The sequence below is a fragment of the Lethenteron reissneri genome, chromosome 26 (genome assembly GCF_015708825.2).
Source record: "Lethenteron reissneri isolate LAM-NWPU_2019-01 chromosome 26, ASM1570882v1, whole genome shotgun sequence".
NCBI lineage: Eukaryota > Metazoa > Chordata > Hyperoartia > Petromyzontiformes > Petromyzontidae > Lethenteron > Lethenteron reissneri.
In genome coordinates, this window is record NC_083804.1 from 25,742,545 (window position 1) to 25,759,403 (window position 16,859).

General features: G+C 46.2%; 1 protein-coding gene and 1 pseudogene across 2 annotated transcripts; one reads left to right on the forward strand and one right to left on the reverse strand.

The window, feature by feature from the left end:
* The first annotated feature begins 1,227 nt into the window (after positions 1–1,227).
* LOC133347937 (zinc finger protein OZF-like) lies at positions 1,228–6,810 on the forward strand. Of its 2 annotated transcripts, none has more exons than XM_061560696.1 (3): positions 1,228–1,312; positions 3,081–3,150; positions 4,037–6,810. In XM_061560696.1, the coding sequence occupies exon 3, from the start codon at positions 4,077–4,079 to the stop codon at positions 5,655–5,657; it is 1,581 nt and encodes a 526-aa protein (XP_061416680.1). In that variant the 5' UTR covers positions 1,228–1,312; positions 3,081–3,150; positions 4,037–4,076; the 3' UTR covers positions 5,658–6,810. The 2 variants fall into 2 exon arrangements, with proteins under 2 accessions (XP_061416680.1, XP_061416681.1); XM_061560697.1 differs by having other exon boundaries at positions 4,067–6,810.
* A 2,449-nt stretch (positions 6,811–9,259) lies between these two features.
* The window catches only part of LOC133347981 (filamin-C-like), an 83,404-nt pseudogene continuing 75,804 nt past the window's right edge, over positions 9,260–16,859 (reverse strand).

Sequence of the window (16,859 nt, forward strand, 5' to 3'; positions counted from 1 at the left end):
GAAGGCTTCGCGAGGCCTACTGCAGAGAAGGCTTCGCGAGGCCTAGTGCAGAAGGCTTCGCGAGGCCTACTGCAGGAGGCTTCGCGAGGCCTAGTGCGGCAGGCTTCGCGAGGCCTAGTCCGGCAGGCTTCGCGAGGCCTAGTGCGGGAGGCTTCGCGAGGCCTAGTGCAGAAGGTGGTGGTGGGGTGGTGGTGGGGTTGGGTGGGGGGTGGTGGGGGGGCTGGTGAGGGCTGGTGGGAGGGGTGGTGTTGAGGGTGGTGTTGGAAATGAAAGACTACGAGTCTTTAAATCTCACAGCGTTTCTTGTCAAATCAAACACTTTTAATTAACGTTCCACTAGAATACAGTAATTTTTTCTTTAACTCCTCTATACCCGGTTGATATCCCTGTACCGGTACTAAGTATTATTCCTACCAGCCCACCCCGCAAGGTCCTGTTTTAGAACCATACGTAACCAACCGTGCTCATCTTCGGGACTGTGTGAGTTTGTGTGTACGTTGAACTTCTTTCGCACTGTACGTAGCTGAACCTGCAGAGTAGGAGCGGCTGATATCTGTGGACCTGTAGGCTAGGTAAATCTGTCGGCAGGAGCGAGAGACAATGAAGCTCCCAAGCATTCACTACGTTACCAACACAGTGTGCACACACACACAGTGTACACAGTGTACACACGTACACACACAGTGTACACACACACAGTGTACACACGTACACACACACACAGTGTGTACACACAGTGTAAAGTATACACAGTGTACGTACACACACAATAATGTCCACGTTGTTGTTGCTGAGCTCACACATCCAAGGGGTCTCTGTTCAAGGGAGGGAGCAATGGAAAATAAATCTAAATCAACTTAAACTCCAACCCCGCTCTGTGACGTCACCACTCAGCAATACCTCATCGGCTTGAAACGCCAGGGGTAGGTGTTCCTTGCTAGTGACGTCATGTTACCAAGGTATCACCCCACCCCGTCCAACGCGCCCTTGAGCGTGACGTCACCGCTGCGGTCACTTTCGTTATCCGTTCAAGTACAATCCTTATTTGGGCAAAGCCACGCCCAGTGATTGGTGGTTCATTAACATAATGTATTGTGTAAGCTGTCGCGAGTTTATTGCGACGGGTTCGCCTCTACGCCCATCACTCCACGTATGGACCAGGCTCATTAACATAATTGTCTCTATGTTACAGAGCCGCTCATTGTGGGAGGGGAGTGTTTTGTACCGCACAAGTGACGTCATGTCACCTCCTGGTGCTGCGTGACGTCACGTAACGGGAAGTTGCCGCTCTGCCCGTGTACTGAAATCCGAGGTGAGAAATTCTCATCGCGGTGGTGGTTGTGGTGGTTGTTGTTGTTTACCGAGGTAGAGCCTCGCTCTCTCTCTCGTAGGGATATCAGTTGAGTAGCAGCGAGCATGGAAGCGATATCCAGTTTGAAACTTTACAACGCGGGGCCTTGCCTCCTGCCCTCGCCTGATCGCGTTTGCTTCAATTCTCTCGCTTAGTTATCAATCTTTGGAAGAACGTAATCAGCCAGGCTATGCGTCAATTGTGTGTTGACCGACGCTCTGTGTTGCATTGAATTACATTTACAAATTCTACTCGGTTTGTTTAAGTGGCTCTCTCTATTATTTCCTGCAGTCACCAAACCTCCAAATCTCTCATTGACACAATGCCCTAATTATAATATGTTATAATAATTATTATATGTTATAATTATTATGTGTTATAATAATTATAATATATTAATGTAATAATCAAGGCCGCACACAGAGGTGTTGTTTCTCTGTGTGCCTATGTGTGTATCTCTGTGTGTCTTTGTGTTGTTATTGTTTGACTTGCATCCCACTGGGATTTTTGCACACACTGTTGAAATGCGGTTTTTTTTCTGGAGGACTTTGCTGTTTTTGCCAGGATTTTTCTGTAGCGCGTAGTTACTTTAAGATGTTTTCTTGTTCATGTTTTTGTTTTGTTGCGGTTGCACCCGATTCAAGAGCCACAGGGCTCACAGGGTTACACCTAATAAATGAAACTGAAAACTGACTCACTATGAGACCTCCTTTACCAGTGGCAAAATATAGTAATAGGTTTTTACCCTTTTAACTGGTACAAAATCTGACACTTTTATACAAGGCATCATGTTTGCAATAACCTCAACACAAGAAGTAAAAATGCTGGGTAAAAACCTATTACTATATTTTGCCACTGGTAAAGGAGGTCTCATAGTGTAAATGCTTACCCCGAGCTCTCAATACTCTGATAGTGCGCTGTCTTTGAGTTTACGCCTTTTGGCGTCATCTGGTCCAACACCAATGGAGACTAGGCTCTAAAGAAAGCTGTCTCGGGTGTGGACCAATCAACTTCAAGGACAGTGCATCATTATCATCAGAGTTTCTTTTTGTTTGCATTTTGACTTGTGTTGAGGTTATTGAAAACATGATGCCTTGTATAAAGGTGTCAGATTTTTTACCAGTTAAAAGGGTAAAAACCTATTATTATATTTTGCCACTGGTAAAGGAGGTCTCGTAGTGTAAATGCTTACCCCGAGCTCTCAATACTCTGATAGTGGGCTGTCTTTGAGTTGTACACCTTTTAACGTCATCTGGTCCAACACCAATGGAGACTAGGCTCTAAAGAAAGCTGTCTCGGATGTGGACCAATCAACTTCAAGGACAGTGCATAGCATTATCTTCATCAGAGTTTCTTTTTGTTTGCATTTTGACTTCTTGTGTTGAGGTTATTGCAAACATGATGCCTTGTATAAAGATGTCAGATTTTGCACCAGTTAAAAGGGTAAAAACCTTTTACTACATGAAAACTGACTTATGTTAGCTGACTCTCTGTGATGTATTGCATTGTATTTCTAAGTTGACTAGGTTTGTTTCTTTCATTTGTACCTGATGATGATTGCTTGTGTTGCGATTGAAACGTCGTATGCTATTATTTAATTTAAAAAAAATTTCTACGTGACTTTACCGAAAGAACCAAAGAGTATCTTGCTTAAGTTTTATTTCTCTTAACCTGGCTCGCTACTTTGTAACATTGTTTTATTTTAAATATTCACGTTTTTTTTTGCCAGGCCACGCCCGCTTGAGCTGCTGTACCGCTATTGTTTTCAGAAGCGACCTGCCCACAACAACAACGACAAGGTGGGGGTTGTCAACAGCGTGGCAGTGTTCACTCTAGACGCTTGGCGGTGTTCACTTTAGACACGTCGTGGTGTTCACTCTCTGCATGTGGTGTGGGGACAACCAGGGGATCCGGAGGGAAATCAACGCGACCACGGGGAGAGAGAGAGAGAGGCAGGCAAACTCCAAATATACAGCAGGCGTCATTGTTGGGATCGAACCCACGATTTCCTGTATGCCAGGAGAGGCAGTTAACATCTCACCACGAGGAGAGAGAGAGACACGCAGCCTCGGCGATGTTGATTGATCCTCAATGAATTACTTGGTGGAGTAAGAGAGCATTAATACACCACCACCTGTTAACCATTCCAGTGTGTGACAGTGTAAAGTTTGTGTTTGCAGTAAAGTCTATTAACTCTATTTAACAGGGAGGTTATATCAAAGCTGTAGTTTTTTTTTTTCCTCTGGAACTCTTTGTAAGAATGGAAACAGTCAAGAAGTTAACACAGCACACACATGCATCTGAAGTCAGATCTGTTCATCCCAGCATTCAAGGACATCGTGAGCCTGGCTGGCTTCACACCTCTAAGTTGCGATTGAACATTAATTGATGCATTTCTGCATAACACAAATAGTATTATTTTCAACACCTTTTGCTATGTGAACTGAATTTAGCTTTCATAAATATTCCTTTTGTAGCCAGACAGCCGAAATTTGTGACCATTCACCCCCTCATTGTGTGCCATAACAGCCCGTGTGATGAATTTGGGACACTTTTTCACTATATTAATGAATATATGAATAAGTATAGACGTGTAAGTGACGTGTTACTGTGTATATGTGCATTCCGTTGTGCCTCGATAATGACGTGTGGATGGTGTGGATATTCTTTTTTTTCTGTCTGCAGCTGTCGCTTCCTCTGTCGCTTCCTCTGCAGAATTGGTCTGATGGAGCAAAAGCACTTGGCGCAGCTCGGTACGACAAGGCAACAATGCCACCGGTGTGCATACAGCACGGACCATCCTGGACGTTTTACACGGCACCAGAGAACACACACGGGAGAGAAACCCTTCAAGTGCAGTGTGTGTGGGAAGGCGTTTGCACGTTCGTCTGCTCTTGTAGAACACCAGAGAACACACACAGGAGAGAAACCCTTTAAGTGCAGTGTATGTGGGAAGGCGTTTGCACAGTTATCAAATCTTCATGTACACCAGAGAACACACACAGGAGAGAATCCCTTCAAGTGCAGTGTGTGTGGGAAGGCATTTGCACAGTCACCACATCTTCAAGTACACCAGAGAACACACACGGGAGAGAAACCCTTCAAGTGCAGTGTGTGTGGGAAGGCGTTTGCACGTTCATCTACTATTGTAACACACCAGAGAACACACACGGGAGATAAACCCTTCAAGTGCAGTGTGTGTGGGAAGGCGTTTGCACAGTCATCTACTCTTGTACAACACCAGAGAACACACACGGGAGAGAAACCCTTCAAGTGCATAGTGTGTGGGAAGGCATTTGCACAGTTATCTGCTCTTGTAATACACCAGAGAACACACACGGGAGAGAAACCCTTCAAGTGCGGTGTGTGTGGGAAGGCGTTTGCACAGTCATCTCCTCTTGTAGCACACCAGAAAACACACACGGGAGAGAAACCCTTCAAGTGCAGTGTGTGTGGGAAGGCATTTACACTTTCATCTACTCTTATAGAACACCAGAGAACACACACGGGAGAGAAGCCCTTCAAGTGCAGTGTGTGTGGGAAGACGTTTGCACGTTCATCTGCTCTTGTAGAACACCAGAGAACACATATGGGAGAGAAACCCTTCAAGTGCAGTGTATGTGGGAAGGCGTTTGCACAGTCACCACATCTTCAAGTACACCAGAGAACACACACGGGAGAGAAACCCTTCAAGTGCAGTGTGTGTGGGAAGACGTTTGCGCATTCATCTGATCTTGTGGCACACCAGAGAACTCACACAGGAGAGAAGCCCTTCAAGTGCAGTGTGTGTGGGAAGACGTTTGCACGTTCATCTACTCTTGTAATACACAAGAGAACACACACGGGAGATAAACCCTTCAAGTGCAGTGTGTGTGGGATGGCGTTTGCACAGTCACCACATCTTCACAGACACCAGAGAACACACAAGCATCAGAAGATCCACCAGGAGTGGAGTCTGAAATTAGCTTGTGAAAGTCAAAGTGCTGCTATGAGCCCATCCCTCATGAAACAAGAACCGGAAGAATATCCCAGCTTGGACACTTTTAAATGTATCGAGGTGAAATATGAAGAGGTAAAGGTGAAATGTGAAGAAGTGATGGTGAAGAGCGAAGAAGTGATGGTAAAATGTGAAGATGAATCAACTCCAAAATCGGACCTTCACATCGATGCAGGCAACGTTAAGCAGGAGGAGAATTCTCATTGTGAGGCAGAGCAAGGCAACTCCCAGCAGTTTGTGGAAGTGGAGGTGTGGGTTGACTTCCTCCGAGACAATACAAAGTTAAATGGAGACCCAGTAGATGTGTAAGCTTGAGACGATGTCGCTCCAATAGATGCACCTTTGTCACAGGCCTTTAATGACAAGAAGGTGAATTTGAACACTCAATTCCTAGGTTAAACCTGCCGGGTAATAGCGGCCAGTCTTTGGACCTGTGGGTTGGGTAGATCTCTAACCAGGAGCGAGAACCAATAAGCTTCCAAGCATTCACTGTTATCAATTGCATTTATATTGTGCTTGCTTAATTGCCTCGGCAATACGGGAGTTTTGCAGCGATCTCGTCTCAAACACTCGAAGAGCACCCCCAAGTAGCAGCTGCCCCTGTGCCACAAGGTGGTGGCCCTACACCGGCCTGCATGTGGACAAGAGCCTGTCAATAGGGGGTGATGGTTGATGTGGCATCTCAGTTGTGGAGTGTGTAGGTAATGTTTTGAATTTGCTAAGTTTTGACCCAGACGCCAGCATGCAATGGACTACTCGTTTTGAATGTTGCAATCGTATGTTGTACATACACTGTTAAGCAGACAATGCTTTTTTTTTTTAAATAGCTTGTTAATGCGATGTAACCTGATGCAGTATATTTCAGTGCAGTAATTCAATTTTGTTAATATACATGTCAATAATTTAGAATGAATACTTGTCCGATTGTGTGTATACATGTAACATTTTGTCTATAAGGGTCAAACATTGATTAAGTGATGTTAGGACAAAGTGTGTGTTTTGCAAGTAACCTGGACAGATAACTCAGGTGAGACTCATTGTTCTTGTGATAAAGGTCAAAGGATATTTTTGTGTTTTCAGGAAGCATCTCCCTCTGCAGCAACTCATTGTCTTTGAAATAGGGAGCACACTCGGATCATTCATCAGTTACAAGGCATACCACTTAAAAGTTACACGTACAGGAGATACATTCTCTACAACACGAATTAGAATTTTTTTTATTATGTGTTGACGTAGATTTTGTCGAACTCGGACTAGAAATGCTCGTTGCTGATTAACGTCTGGATGTCCGTAACTATCGGTTGAAGCAAACCCGGCTGCTCTTGAGACGCTGTGCACCAATAAGGGTCCACAGGTGGCTTGCACTAAATCAATGATACACTCCCAGAAGGCTGTGCTAGTTATAGTTTGTGTAAAACATTCCTTTGTTTCATGGAGAGATTAATAAAGGAAAGATGTCGTATCTGCTGATCTGCTTCATTGGAAGGAGGTAATTTTAAGAGCACATGTTTAATGCATTTTTGGTACAGATTTGTATTCGGTTACAAGGCAGAGCACATCTAGTAGATACATTCTCCACATCACTCATTGGAATTTTGCATGACATCTTATATGTTGTCGAACTAGGACAAGAAATGTCTTTGCCGATTAACGTCTGGATGTTCACAACCATGGGTTGAAGCAAGCCGGACCGCCTGCGGCGCCGTGCGCAACCAGGAAAGTCACGAAAAAAATTGCACACGAGCGACGCATGCACGCAAGCACCCGATCCTCTGTTTTGAAGTTTGAAAATGAAACAACTTTAAATTGTATTATGTTTTAAATCAGATCATTGTATTTATTTATTAAGGGCTTATATCGTTTTATATCTGGAACACTTAATTGAAAACGACATTTCGTTAGAATTTTCTCTCGTGAAGTAGATGGCCTTGCCGGGGATTTGGTTCGATGCAGACTTTCCCCTGGTTGGGATCGCGACATAGAGATAAGGCGACAATAGAGCTGGCCGTGCCAGAAGACCGCCGTCTGCAGATCGATTCCAACGTGATCAAACGTCTGTCCCTGCGCCTCCTTCATGCAGCGGCCGCGTAGGTTTGCAGCGCCCCCTGCATGAAAACAACGGAAAGTGCAGCATTCGTCACAGATAGATGAAGTTGTGCGCTTATATAAGAGTACTAGCGGGAATTACCTGGCGTTGCCCGAGCGAAAAAGACACATACACATCGACTTAGACACAGACATCGACCCACACACACAAACACATCGACTTACACACATACAGACATCCACTTTAGATACATACACATGGAGTTACACACACATCGACGTATACACATACGTAGACTCACACACATGGGCCTAAACACACATGGATTTACACATCGGCTAAGAGACACACACATGGACTTACACACAACATTGACCCATGCATACACATTGACTTACATACACACATACATAGACTCGCACACATTGGCCTACACACACACGGACTCACAGACATGGACTTTAGATACACACACGGACTAATACATACACATGGACTAGTACATACACATCGACGTACACACACATCAACTGACACATCGACACACACAGTGACTTACATGAAGCCATGCACACACATGGACTATGTTGTATATGTCGGCTCTTGAAACATTTATAAAAATAATTAAATGAGGATTGGGAAAATACGTAATTATTGGAAATTATGCTAATTTATGTAATTCTATGCATAAATGACGCTAATTAGGGAGGTGATCGTATTAAGTTATGTAAATGTATGCGATTATACTAATGTATTCGATAATTATAATCAGGCTTAGCTTCGTTGTCTCGGGTCGTATTATCAATCAGGACAAAACTATTATTCTCGCTTTAAAATGTACTGATCATGTCTTCGTGTTTTATGTCAGGTCTTCAAATTCAAATCTCACCGCAAAATACAGGTCTTATAATTAAGATTATTATGCATGAACTCAGGAAGGAACCACTCAGACTTTTCTGTGTTAAGCAATTTTAATTTTTAAATAAAAACAAAACACTCTAATATGAAAACTCTTATGCTTGGAATTATCAACACAGTACCACTGGGGAAATTCCCCTCATTGATCCGTACATTTAACCATCAATGATTACGTTGTGAAACTGGGCAACTGAACATCTGATTAATTCCTCCGAGTAACGCGAGCATATACGGCGATAGGGGAAAGTCCTTAAAACATGCACGCGACGATATTCATACGAAAGGCAATAAAAAGCTAATTATTATATCCCGAAGGCAACAGTATACGTCAATATATTCATCGGCAAGATTATACAATTAACGAAATGTCTCGGAACAATGGTGTGCAGTAATGTATGTCTGCTGACGCAGATGTTATCTTTTGGCTAAGCTTCAATTTGTGGGCAAGATTCTGTGATCAAAAGAAAGGTTTAACACATTGTTCTCCCTGTGAGTGTATAGATTCGTAACGAAGGTTTCAAAAGTTTAATTTACATCGATGAATCTATTGGTAATTTTTATGCAATTATTATTTTTTTACGACTAATGTACTTATAAATGACCGTATTCATATCACTCGATGAGCACCAATGTCTTCACGATCAGCTAATGGTTCATGCACTCTTATAATTAGTCTTTTTATTATCGGCTCCGGTTTGTTTCATGTGTGTGTGTGGTGAAAAAAAATATTTGTGTTATTCCGGGTGTGTGTGTGGTTTTGGTTCCCTTGATCAATTCTTTGCATCAGGCAGATGCCGTGCGATGCGTGGTCACGTGTGAATGTGAGCGTGTCATACGAACGGCTTCGGATCTCCCCCCTCTCGCTCGGGGCGTGTCTGCTGTTCGCTGCCGGCTCTCTCCGCTACTGGATGGGCTGCGTCGGCACGATGTTTGTCCTTGAAGATGCTCAGTCGCTCTTGTCGCTCGTCCGCTGGCAAGCTGACACCTGTGCTCGGTGGCGCTGGCGGCGCTGCTGCGCTCTCTCCGGCTCCGGGTTCTCTGGCGATGAACGATGCGCTCGTTCGCTGGTGGCAGGCAGCCTTGCTCGTTGGAGCTGGTTCTCTGTGATGCTGGCTTGGTCGGTGCTTGGCGCTTTCCGCCCTTTCTCGAGGATGATTGCTGGAATTCTCATCAGCTCAACTCGAACTGCAGCGGCTCGTGGGAGCGGGCACTCAGGGTAGAATGGCTTTCGAGCGATACTTCTTTGGTCAGCGCTGAATTCGCACTGGGTAGCACATCGCTACTCAGCGAGCCTCGCCATCCTGGGTTGATTGCAGAGCCCTTCTGTCGCTGGTGTCTTCTGTTGCTGGAGTCGTCTTCTCTCTGCAAGGCTTCGTTGTATGGGTCGAGTCTCTGGTTATATCTGAAAAGTCTCTCTCCTTGGCACGCCTTCTCACAAAGGACCGGAACCATTCTTTGTTTTTGCTCCCCGCCTGTGGGAACAGCTGTACGTGTGTCCGTGTGTGTTTCTGATTTTATTGAGGTAATATAAGTTTCATCAAAGCCTGCTTCCTGTCGCCTTCCTCGGTTATAATGCCATTAATGGAAGCAGCTGCCCCAGATGCCCCCACGTACATCCATTCAGTCCCCCCACCCTCTGTAATATTTAACCTGGAAGGAGGGGGGTTTCCCCGTCTTCCCCCCCCCTTCCCTCGCGGTGGGTGTGACATTGTTTGCCTCACAAAAGTTTTCAAGTTGTCCTGTTGTACTGTTTGGAAGTTAAAATAAAAACTCATTTTGCCTCTTATAGTACTACTGTAAGTGACTCAATGTATGTTTTGTAGCCGTTTTCACAGTATTTCCATCGTGGTTTGATTTATTTTTAAGGGGAGATGCTCTTTTGTCTGTGTGTGCAAATCTTGCTATCACGTGCTGCGGGAAGACAAAGGCGGTTGGGAGGCTATGGAATAAAAAAATTTTGTCCTATGTGGTTGGGCTATTTCGCCTCATCCCTCCTGGATGACCTTCGATCTAATACTTCATAAGTATTAATTGGATGTAAAGCTTTCGTGACTGCAGGGATTCATCTTCTTGGTAAAGTCACGTCGGTGACTTTACCGAAAGAACCAAGAAGAATTATTAATTGGTTTATGTTTATTCAAGATTTGTGATTTAGCATTGTTATTACCACGTATTTTCATAGGGTTTATTTAGCGTTGCTGTAAGTCTGTGTCGCCAGGGATCGGTATTTTACTTAGAGTTATATTTTGATATCCCGAGGATGGAGGATTAAGTTTTGGCTTAAGAACATCCTTGACTACCGGAATTCACTCTTTGGTGCTTTGGTAAGGTCGCGTAGATAAAAAAAAACCCATTAGTATTGAATTAATTAATGAGAAATAATAATCCACTGATGTAGATTGTAGCCTGGTTCTTAATTGGAGTGAGTGTGTGGATCTATGATGTTCACTTAATCTTTGTCGCTAAGTTTTGAACTTTTACTGTTGTTAGAAGAAACATGAAAAAAAAAAGTTAACAAAAAAAAACGTCTGTTTCGGCACCCCTCGTCCGGGGTGCGTGTGTGTTCTATTTTATGCCCGGCTCCTTCCGTCGCGGGAGGGTATCACATTCGTCTTTCCTTTTGTGGTTTTATTGCTACCACGTGCTGCTGGGAGACAAAGGCGGCTGGGAGGATTCTCTATGGAATACATTTTATCTTGCTTGCACGTGGTTGACCTACTTCGCCTTTTAATTCTTCTGGATGACCCTTGGTTTAATACTTCATAATTATTATTTGGTTTGTGATTTATCATGGTTATTACCACGTATATTCCTAGGGTTTATTAACCTTTGTTGTCTATCTGTATCCTGGGATTGTGCTGTTTTACTCGAGTTATTTTTTTATGTCCTGAGGTTAGATGTAACTAAGTTTTCACTTAAGCTTCCTTGACTGCTGGCATTCGTATTCCGTGGTTATTGGGAAGGTCACGTAGATAGCAAAATCTAACAAGAGACAATATGTGAGGTGAACGGGAGAAAAATAAGGTAATTAATAAATCAAGTTCGCGAATGTAGATTGTAGCCTGGTTCTTAATCTGGGCGAGTGTGTTGTCCTACTACGATATCGACTTAATCTTTGTCGCTAAGTTTTGAACTTTTACGCGTTGTATTAATGGAAACGAAAAATAAAATATTGTGGCGTCTCCTGAGGGGGCCTTTTGAAGTCCTGTGTCTCCAGAATCTAATTAGCAAAACCCCCGACTTCTCTTTGTTCTGGGGTTTTTTTGATTACACTTGTATGGCTCACCTCCTGCTCTCTGGTCTCGAGTGTGAAAAGGCAGCTGCTCGTGAGGGGGGGTTATGCATCACCCCCTTTTGCTCCGAGTGACCTCGCGATTGATTATTTAAAAAAATATTGGCAGAATTATTCTTAATATTAATTTGGAAAAAAGCCTATATACAACAACGAACACACACAGCGACTGACAAACACAGACATTTGACGTTGCCCGGGCAAAAAAGACAGACACTCATCAACTCACACACACACACATCGACTTACACAGCAATCCCTGATGATGCCACAGCTAGAGCAATTTTCTCCCTCTGGCGAGCCTTAGCGAGGAGCAGTTTGAAAACAAAGGTCTCCCCAGTACTGGCAGGTGCATCAAGGATAAAAATGACTCGATTTAAAGTCTCAGTGCCTTCCAAGATTTGCGTGTAGGCTTCTATTTGTGCATCCATGAGCTTTGGTTAATTTTCCTGAATAATTTTAAGAAGCTGTAAAGCATAATAGCATATTTAACGTAGGATCTCTTGAGCAAGGGCATGCAGGTTGTCCCTGTAGGGTGTTGGTAGTCCCATAGACGTGAGGTATTTTCCACCAATGGAGTGCAGTTTGTCCTGAAGGAGGATGAGGGCCTGTTTGAAGATGACATCAGAAAAGTTGACGTCATTGAGCTCCGTGGAGGATGTCCTCACTCATGCCCTCTTTGTATTTTTGCAAAAGAGCAATCTCGGTTGGGAAGGGGACTGACCAACAAGTTTCTGTCATAGATTTATGAAGATGGTCATCATGCGCAAGAATTGCAAGCTGCCCTGTATGTTTGACAGACAACTCCTTCCACTGTTTAGAGGTCTTGGAAAGATTTGTGCCCTTTGGCAACATGGAGAAGCATTGGGAGAAACTAGCACTGCTGATTGTTGGGATGAACTGTGTAGATATGAGGGCTGACGCCCACCTCGTCCTCTCCCCCCTCCTCGGCCACTTCTCGCTGGGCCCCCGCTGATTGCGTGATCGCCCCCCCCCGCACCAGCGCCCTCTCTGAGGGGCATGGCTAAGTGGCTGGCTCACCACCGCCCAGAGTTATCCAACACACTCCTCACGTACACCACCACTAATGCGGAGGCAGCTGCGTTGCCCGCGCGTGCCCGTGCAGGTGCACGTCGCTCACCACGGCTCGCACTGAAAATAGCCGTATGGATATGCACTCGCCCCTCCCCCCGCCTGTGGGTCGGCCTTAATCCGCTGTGCAAACACGCACGCGAGCACGCGTAAACAATGATGGCAAACGGGTTTGAACTGACCCCTCGCACACCCTATTAATAGCACGGCGCCGCTGCATGGATGCGGGAGGCGTTAATGAATATCTACCAGCGTGCCTCGCACACGCTCGAATTACACACCACGCCAGGACTCTTCCCACACACACAGAAATCACACTACACAGATCTTCTGAACTGAAATGTATTAATGGCGCATCTATAGCCAACCCTGTACGCCGCGGAGTAAATAGTCGGCGAGCAGCGCCTAGCATATCCCTATTCATTCCAGGGGTATACCCTCACCCTTCTTCTCAACTCGCAAACGCGCTCACGGTGTCGCACGGACGTGGTGGGAGTCGGAGGAACGAGGGTACGAGAGGTCTCTGCCTGGGGTCGAGTTGTAGCAGCACTCGCCAGCATCCCTCGGACGCTGCGAGCGGCTGGGAGTTGGACTGGGCAGCTGAACGGCTGGAGGAGAACTGCCCCAATGTTTTTCCGCTCCCTCCTTTTATGCTCTCAGAATCCGAAGATCCAGGGTGACGTGGTGTTATCCTGCCTGGCCAATCGGGCGCCTACCTTTCGATTTTACACCGATGCCCTGCCCCTACCTGGAGCGTTGCTTCCCATTACGCCGTAATCCATTGTATCCGTCCTCCCCACCCGGACTCGGCCGGTTTGATCGGGGTGGCCGTCCCACAGCATACGCAACTGCAGTCAGTTCAGAAATTTCCCTCCCACCTCCTCTTAGCCCAGTGAGCTTCGTCGCGCCCATACAAATTTAAGCCAATTCACGGGGGCTGCAATGCAATTTGGCCTGGGGTGGGTCGTGTGTGTGTAGTGGGGGTGTGCGTGCGTTTGTGTGGAGGGGTGCGAGGGGATGGCGGCGCCGATGGAGTTGCTCCGTTGCTGTGGCACCACAATTACCCCAATGTTGACTGTGACACCAACATGCAATGACATGTGCGTTGTGAATAGCACAACGGTATGTTTTACATCTGCTTTTAAGCAGACTGCGCATATTTTGGTGAATGTTACTGGAGTAGCCAGGTGTGCCTGTCGGATTTGAACCTTGCACCTCTGCAATAGAGAATGTGCTACCATATTCTTGGTTCTTTCGGTAAAGTTACGTAAATAGAAAACACAAATAAAGAAATATAATTTATATTTATTATTAAAATGTTTATTTTAATATTTGTATTTTATGTAAAAAAAATGTTTACGTGACTTTACCGAAAGAACCAAGAATACGAATTCCTCCAGTCACGAAAGTTTTAAGTCAAAATAAAATGCGCGACCCACCACTCGGCTCGCCTCAATCTGAGTGGAGGCGTGGGAGGCAAGCTTGAGAGGGTTTCCATTCAGAGAGCTCCACACTTCGCACGCCGAGAGAAGGGGGCACGGCTATGGCCGAGGAGGCCCGTAGCTTCGTGCGGAGTGACAGGCCAGGTAGCTTCCACACAGCGTTGAGCAGCTGATGAAAATATATATTCTTGGCTGGGACCATCTCACATTGACATGCTAATCTCTCACATTTACTTTTACGTACAAATTCCTTCTCCAGCTCCGCCCACTTACCCTTGGGTTGAGCCCACCAAAATCCTATATAATCTCTTCTTGCAGCAGCTGTGGTGCTACAGCCACGGAGCCTCTCTGCCAGCGCTGCCACCCCCTCGCAAACCCCCCACACGAACGCATGCACCCCCCTCTGAACACACACATGCACTCACGTAGGGCCTCGTGAGGGGATCACCTGGTCTCTGGATTTTTACCCGAGAGCCCCCCTCGTGGGGGTGTTCCACGGTTTTCCAGGGCCAGGAAATTGGCAGACCCCCCCCCCCCCCAGGTTAAATTGCACTGCGGTGCCGTGGATTAACTTACAATTATATGGCCACGGCGAGTTCACTCAGCAGCCGCGATGAGAATACAACCAGCTCAGGGGAAGGGGGCCTCGGAGGGATCGAAGCTCCCAGCAAGCAGCAGCGGGGGGCAGCACGAGGAGGGAGGGCGCGTAGATAACGGGCTAGGGCACAGTGGGGGGGCTGAGCCCGGTAGTGGTGGCGGGGCAGCGAGCGGGCTGAAGGAAAACCGAAAGCTGAGACAAGCAGGGAAGCGCACCGATTGGCCGAGAGGGCCGCCCCGCTTAGCCAGGGATCTCTTTGATGTGGGAGGGCATAAAAGGGGGGAAGAGGACAACCGTAGCTCTCTTCTCCTCAAGTCAGCGAGCGATGCAGTCAGCCTTCCAGCCGCTCGAGCGTCTGAGTGACGCTGACGAGCACAGCTAGGACACAACCCAGGCAGGGACCTCCTGGACCCTCGTCCCTCCGACTCCCAGCATATCCGTGAGAAATCGTGAGTACGCAAGAGGGGTGAGGGATAGTGTGAGGGCTCCCAGAGGGCTTAGTTAGAGATAGGTGAGGAGGGTTTGGTACAGCTAGGTGGGACGCTGCTCGCTGGATGGTTTTGGCTCCGGGCCACGTGGGGTTTTCTTACAGTCGCGCCAGTAATAAACTTTAGCATAGAACAACGACGCCGCTTGATTTCTGTGGGTGTGGAGAGAGCGTGGACGTGGTGTGGGTACGTGCCTACGTGTGACGATCGGCGCAAATCCAATCATAAACGATCGCGGACGTTCGTGTGCATGTGTGAACAGCGGATTAACGCGCGAGTATTGTCATCAATAGTTCGCCGATCGACTGTGCTTGCACCGGGGATTAAAGCGCGAATCATATCATCATTGATTCGCCGTTGCACCCAGTGCTTACGGTCGCATGTGTGGTTACACGGCACGCTTCCCGCAGTGTGTCCACATAGCAACGATAACGTTCCATGGTGCGACGCGCGAATATTACCTAGTAATTTGCGCGTGGGGGCGAGTGAGGCTGCGCCTTAGTAAGCCATTACCTAGTAATTTGAGCGTGGGGGCGAGTAAGGCTGCGCACCTTAGTAAGCCATTTACCGAGTGCGTTTCATGCAGTCGGCGTCCGTGGCGGCGATCGCATTAAGGGGTCGGCGTGGTGCGTAATTCGGGCGTGGGTGCCTGTGAACCATGCCAGTGTGTGACAGTGGTGGAGCCAGTGGAGGTGGGGTGGCACGTGCCCCTCCAACGATCCGATTGAAATTAGGTGATTTCGATCGGATCATTGGGGTTTATTAGTAACTAGCATCATTACCTGGCTTCGACCGGGACTTGGATTCTTGTCTTGAAATAATTTCATATTCCCTTATATTTCACTTAAATACCCTGAAAAAAATTGATTCTTGCAAGAAATAAAAAAGCTGAAACAAATCAAGTGACCTAAATCGGATGTTTTCACTCGTGGAAATTCAACCTTTATCCACTTCTACGTAATGTCGATTTTGGCCACTTGGGAAAGGAATGACGTGAGCTGAAAAAAGTCGCGTTCACTTAGAAATTCCAGACAGCATAAGCTGTGAAGATTTCATGATGCCAGAGCTCAGCGTTGGAGAGTTTTTGCTGCTTCACACAAACAAACAGGTGTAATTTCTGCTTTATGTTTAAGATAGCAGTTGTACCCGTTCTTTGCATGGATATGTATTGAAACTCCGAGAAGCCAATGGCTTCATCGGCCTGGAAGGAAGCGCTATACCTAAAATCTCTCGGCACGCTGTAAACAGCTGTAGAAGTACGGCGCGCGAAGAGCCATATGGTAGGGGTAAGCATTGCAGACTGTTTAACTCAGATGTGATGCGGGTTGACGCCACGCACTTCATGGTCATTCCACCCCCCCCCCCCCCCAAAATACAAAAGTCTATTTTTATACTTTTTACATTGTGTACAGTATGGAACCTACCCACATGCAAAATTTCAAGTGTGTGGCATGTTGGGAAGTATGCTAAACATTTGGAACAGACACGTATCCACACATTTCCCTTTTATATATATAGATAATTCGGCATTTTGCGACCCCCCACTGCCACCGTGTGGCATATTATTACGTGCCAGGGACTATATGAGAGGACAACAGTCCGAGTCCATAATTGGCAATATGTAACGGCAAAGC